This window comes from Pundamilia nyererei, unplaced genomic scaffold (assembly GCF_000239375.1).
Source record: "Pundamilia nyererei isolate P.nyererei 1_Seehausen unplaced genomic scaffold, PunNye1.0 scaffold00054, whole genome shotgun sequence".
In the NCBI taxonomy this organism is placed as follows: domain Eukaryota; kingdom Metazoa; phylum Chordata; class Actinopteri; order Cichliformes; family Cichlidae; genus Pundamilia; species Pundamilia nyererei.
In genome coordinates, this window is record NW_005187455.1 from 3,103,123 (window position 1) to 3,107,805 (window position 4,683).

The 4,683-nt window shown below is 38.2% G+C and overlaps 1 protein-coding gene across 1 annotated transcript in view; it reads left to right on the forward strand.

The window, feature by feature from the left end:
- mrps5 (mitochondrial ribosomal protein S5) overlaps positions 1 to 4,258 on the forward strand; it is a 32,037-nt gene extending 27,779 nt beyond the window's left edge. Inside the window, exons 9-12 of the mRNA XM_005733736.2 lie at positions 366 to 423; positions 2,264 to 2,326; positions 2,513 to 2,649; positions 3,660 to 4,258. Coding sequence (XP_005733793.1) covers positions 366 to 423; positions 2,264 to 2,326; positions 2,513 to 2,649; positions 3,660 to 3,884 — 483 coding nt within the window. The 3' untranslated portion in view covers positions 3,885 to 4,258. The remainder of the gene's footprint in view (positions 1 to 365; positions 424 to 2,263; positions 2,327 to 2,512; positions 2,650 to 3,659) is intronic.
- Positions 4,259 to 4,683: the final 425 nt, after the last annotated feature.

Genomic DNA, 4,683 nt, shown 5'->3' on the forward strand with positions numbered 1-4,683 from the left:
ATCATCTACCATGCAAGTTTTTAACTTTTGACTAGGGAAATAACATTATATTTCAATATTGTTATATTTCAACAGTGTTTTCTGGGTAAGTGCTGTTGAAACCTGCAACATAAACAGGTTTTCAAATCAAATCAAGCTTGTTTATATAGCACATTTAAACTCACTTTATTATGGTTATACATTAGATGATTAGGTGAGCTAAATGGCATCTAAAGAGACAAGACTCAAGACTTCCTTTCATGCGTTTCATTATGTTTATAATAAGGACTTTACTACACGGCCTTTTTCTACTAATAGTATTAATATATTTTCCTATATTAATGTAACTGCTGGATTTCAATCTGTCATGTAACTCTTATTTGCAGGCCAAGAACAGAGCCATCCACTACTTGTACTATATAGAACGATACAATGACCACACCAGTAAGTGACTTTGAATCTTCGTTTGTCCTTTTGTTCTTCCTCTCTTCCTCCATAAAACTGCGGTCTGTTTATTCACATTTTAAATTTCCATCTGTTATTATATGCTTATGTTAACTTAGTATTACATGCCTGCCAGCCTTTGTCTCTGTAAACAGAATCTGATGAACACGATACAGAACAATCAAAATTTCATGCTTCATTCTACTTTGAAAAGGCTATCTGATTATAGCCTTAGTTGGGGGAGATTGCTGCATAAATTAATTTGCATGTTAACGAGGAAACTCATTTCCTGAAAATTGCTTTTACTTCTTAATGCCACGTATGCAGTATGCAAAGACAAGCATGATGGTGTGAAAAAGTTTAATTTAGTGTAAGTTCTTATGTAAGTATTAGAGGAGCATGGGTGAAGGGTTTAACTGAAGAAGACATGAGTACCAGGAAATTTAGAATTACATCTCCCTCTTCTCCCACTCTTCTCTGCATCACTTTCATTCAACGCCTTTATCTCCATGTACTCCTCTGATTCAACACTGTACCCTCCCATTACCTGCTGGTACTCATACAAAGGATATGATCTATAATATTCATTTGTAAAGAAAGGTTTGGGAGTTAAAATGCACTGCTTCTCCGTTCTAATTGTAAGACTTAATTTGGCTTCTTTGGCCTTCTTTGGAGAGCAGAGCCTGAGAGATTAATGAGCGTGAGTCATCGGCCTCCAATGGCCCACCGGAGGAGAAAGTTAGCTTCCAGCTCTGGTCTAAAACCAGAAGAACTGCATGTGTGTCAGTGTCTTTGTGTGTGTGTATATCGTTGGTTCTGTATTTCAACCAGCTTGAATTGGAAACTGAGAAAATGTTTTTAGGCTCATGGAAAGATGATGCTGCCACATGCCAGCTCTCCCTATGTGTCCATCTGCAACCTGACAGTGTGACTCATTTGTTTACTTTCTTGTTTTGAATGTTATAATTGTATCAAAGCTCCAATTATGCCTGGATAAATTTAACTTTCTGTCGCCTTTGTTGCTCCATCGCTCAAGTTTTATTTGCTGCAAGGTTTTAGCCAATCTGTTTGTCTGATACTCAGTGAGCTGCACTGATTTTACAGTGGCTACTGTTTGAATTTGAATTACTTTAAAGGCAGTAGCGAGTTTGGTTGTGTTTGATTTAGGTACATTTTCACCTTTTTTGTAAGAGAACAAAACATCCTGAGATGATATTACAGTCAATTCCCACACTCATTTTAACTGGTTTGAACTAGGGTAGACTTTTATTTCAGTGTTTCAGTTACTTAAGTTTAGAAAAGTGTTTCCGATTTGGGAGTTAGCAAGATTTCTTTCTGCTCTGACTTTGTCACTTTGACAGAAAACAGCGGGACCTCTTTCAGCTGCTACAAATTAGCTCTCTCTACATGTGATCTGATTATTCTCCTCATCTACAATGTCCTGTGAAGTGTGTAAAAGCGCTTTAGCGCAAGAACAAGATTTTAACCTGAAGCTATAATATCGGCTTCATTCAGCAGCACACAGTTCCCTCTCAAGGACTGTGTGTCACTGAATAACTAATTAGCCACAGCTGCTCCAGTGAGCAGGCAATACTGGCATGTGGAAGGACATCTGGTGGGCAGGTAGAGAAACAGGAGACCTGAGGGAGAGCAGGGGAAAAGATGCATAACAAAACACAGGTGCTTTCATTCAGAAATGGCACAAAGCTTGTAAAAAAAAATAAATTCAATTTTCTGGCATCATTTTGGTCTGATTATTATGTCTCAGTACAGCAGCTTGTTTTCTCTCTGCTCTGCAGCCAGTTAGTATAATTAAGCTGTTGTTCTTCTCTTCCAATAGTTTACCATGACATTGATTCCAAGTTTAAGAGGACGACGCTCTGCATGAAAAAACAAAACAAAGGTATATTTCAGTTTCCAAAATGTCCTCTTTTATTGCACGATTTTCTAAAGTCTAAAAGAGAAAACTTTACATTTTCCACCAGCCTTAGTTGCAAGTACAGTTGACCTTTCAGCAGAAAGATACCTGTTTGCACATTCAGCAGCAGTTAAGATATCCGTGGTGTCCTGAAAATGTCTGTGTCTGCAGGTTACGGTCTGCACTGCCACAGGGCGGTCATCACTCTTTGCAAGCTGATCGGTATAAAAGACATGTATTGCAAAGTAGAGGGATCAGTCAATCTCCTGAACATCACCCGGGCTCTCTTCACCGGATTAGCCAGTCAGGTAAGAAATGTTTGGGGGCGTTTTCACAAATTGGTTTTATGGTTTTGGAAAAGCATACAGGTTTTAGCAGGAACATAAACTTTCATGAAAGCATAAGAGCTCAGATTCTTATTAGCTTTCTTAATTTTATAAAGATCATTTTTGCCATTTGTTACTCCACTGTAACAATAGAGAGAAAGAGAGAGCAAACATGGGGAAAGAGAGCAGTGGCTGCAGCAGGCTTGCAGTAAAGGTCTCTGATGGAACTGGACACTCACTGCTGATGTCATTTGCACCATATCAGGTGGCCTTCTGAATGCTGAAAACACAATAGTGACATATTATCACCTTGTAAGTACAGCTAACCTCCCAGCAAATGGATGCCTGTTTAGACAGGGGTTGTATTTGTGTCCACCTGAGTAATGTTACTGCAACATTACCTCCACCTGTAGCTTTTTCTCAGTTTATCCCTGAGGGGAAATATCTGGCTTCTTAATAATTCTGGCCAACTAATCTTATTTTACTTTCAGTTACAATTTGGGGCTTCAGTGGTGATGAAAACAAGACATTTGAGATGAAGCAGTTATTGCATTTATTTTTCCAATAGTTTTCTTGTTATGTCTTCTGTTATAAATCCAGCACATTTTCTAAATGGCTGTTTCACCCGAGCTCTCTCAGTGCAGCTGTAGGTATCATTATTTTGCTCTTCACAGTCTGAACCTAACTTCTCTTTCCTTTGCTATCTCCAACTTCACTGGTTTCATGTGTTCTTCGGTCAAGATATTTTTAGATTTCAAGCAACTTTTTAACTATAAAAACGTAATGCTTTGAAACTTTATGAAAATAATGTTTAAAAAATTGTCTAAATATTGCTGAAAATACTCATTTGGATTTTATTTCCCAAGTCACTAACTTTGTAGTTCCAAAAACTAAAAGTTTATGGAAAAAGTTTATATTATAGAAGCTGCTAAGTTCATAGCCCCAGTAACAGTTTCCATATAAAAATGTCTACCTCTTCTGTTTCTCCGTAGGAAACCCACCAGACTCTGGCTGACAAGAAGCAGCTCCATGTGGTAGAGTTTCAGTCGCAGCGTGGCCTTCTGCCCATGGTGGTGGCGAGTCCCAAAGACGGCGCACGACCCAACCAAGAGTCAGAGGATGAGATTCCCAACACCCGGCTGCACTGGGATGACGTACGAGCTGCACAGGGGTTGAAACGCTCGATCTGGGCAGGTGTCAAACGCACCATCTGGTAATGCGTGGGAAGGCTGATGCTTGGATAAGACCAAAGGAGACTTGAGTGGACTGAAGGAAACCAATAGTGTCAAATGGATTATCTGACTTGTTTTTTTTCTAGTAACAGTATGTGTGGAACTTGTTTGCTAGAATTTTGGTTTTTGTTAACGTCTCAAAATGTGATGGACTCTGTAAGAGTCCTCAACTGAGGACTAAAGTTCAGTGCTTTTCAGTATAACACCAACTTCATTGTCCATATCAAACCTATGATACTGATGCAGTCAATGTTACAGCAGAAGAAATATTTTACATTCTGACTCTTCTTGAGAATTAATTTTGAACTGTTGCAAATTACAACATGTGCTAATAATAAAGTGTAAATCTATTAAAGTCATTGGGGGTTTTGTCCTTTTTGCTTTGGATATATTTAGTAATGCATGAAATTCCTGATTAGCTGAGGCTGATGGATACCTCTTATGTTTTACTGCAACTATGGAGCAAAGAAATTGAAAAGTGTTGAACAAAGGTTGTATTTTTGTGTCACTTTTGATGTCCGTTGGGCAACAGTGCACAGTAATATATATTAATGATAAAAAATAATGATAACCGCATGTTCACCACGAAACCTACAATCTAAGTGCCACCTTGTAGTCATAGTAGCAACTTGTCATGTATAACAAAGCCACTCCCTAAAGCATACCTGTCTTTCTTTTTCTTTAAATGGAGTCAATGATTTGCAAAGTTAAAATGGTCATATTCTTAGAACTACAGATATAGGTAGTGATAACCAGGTGATATAAACTGAGCTGCAAAGTTTAA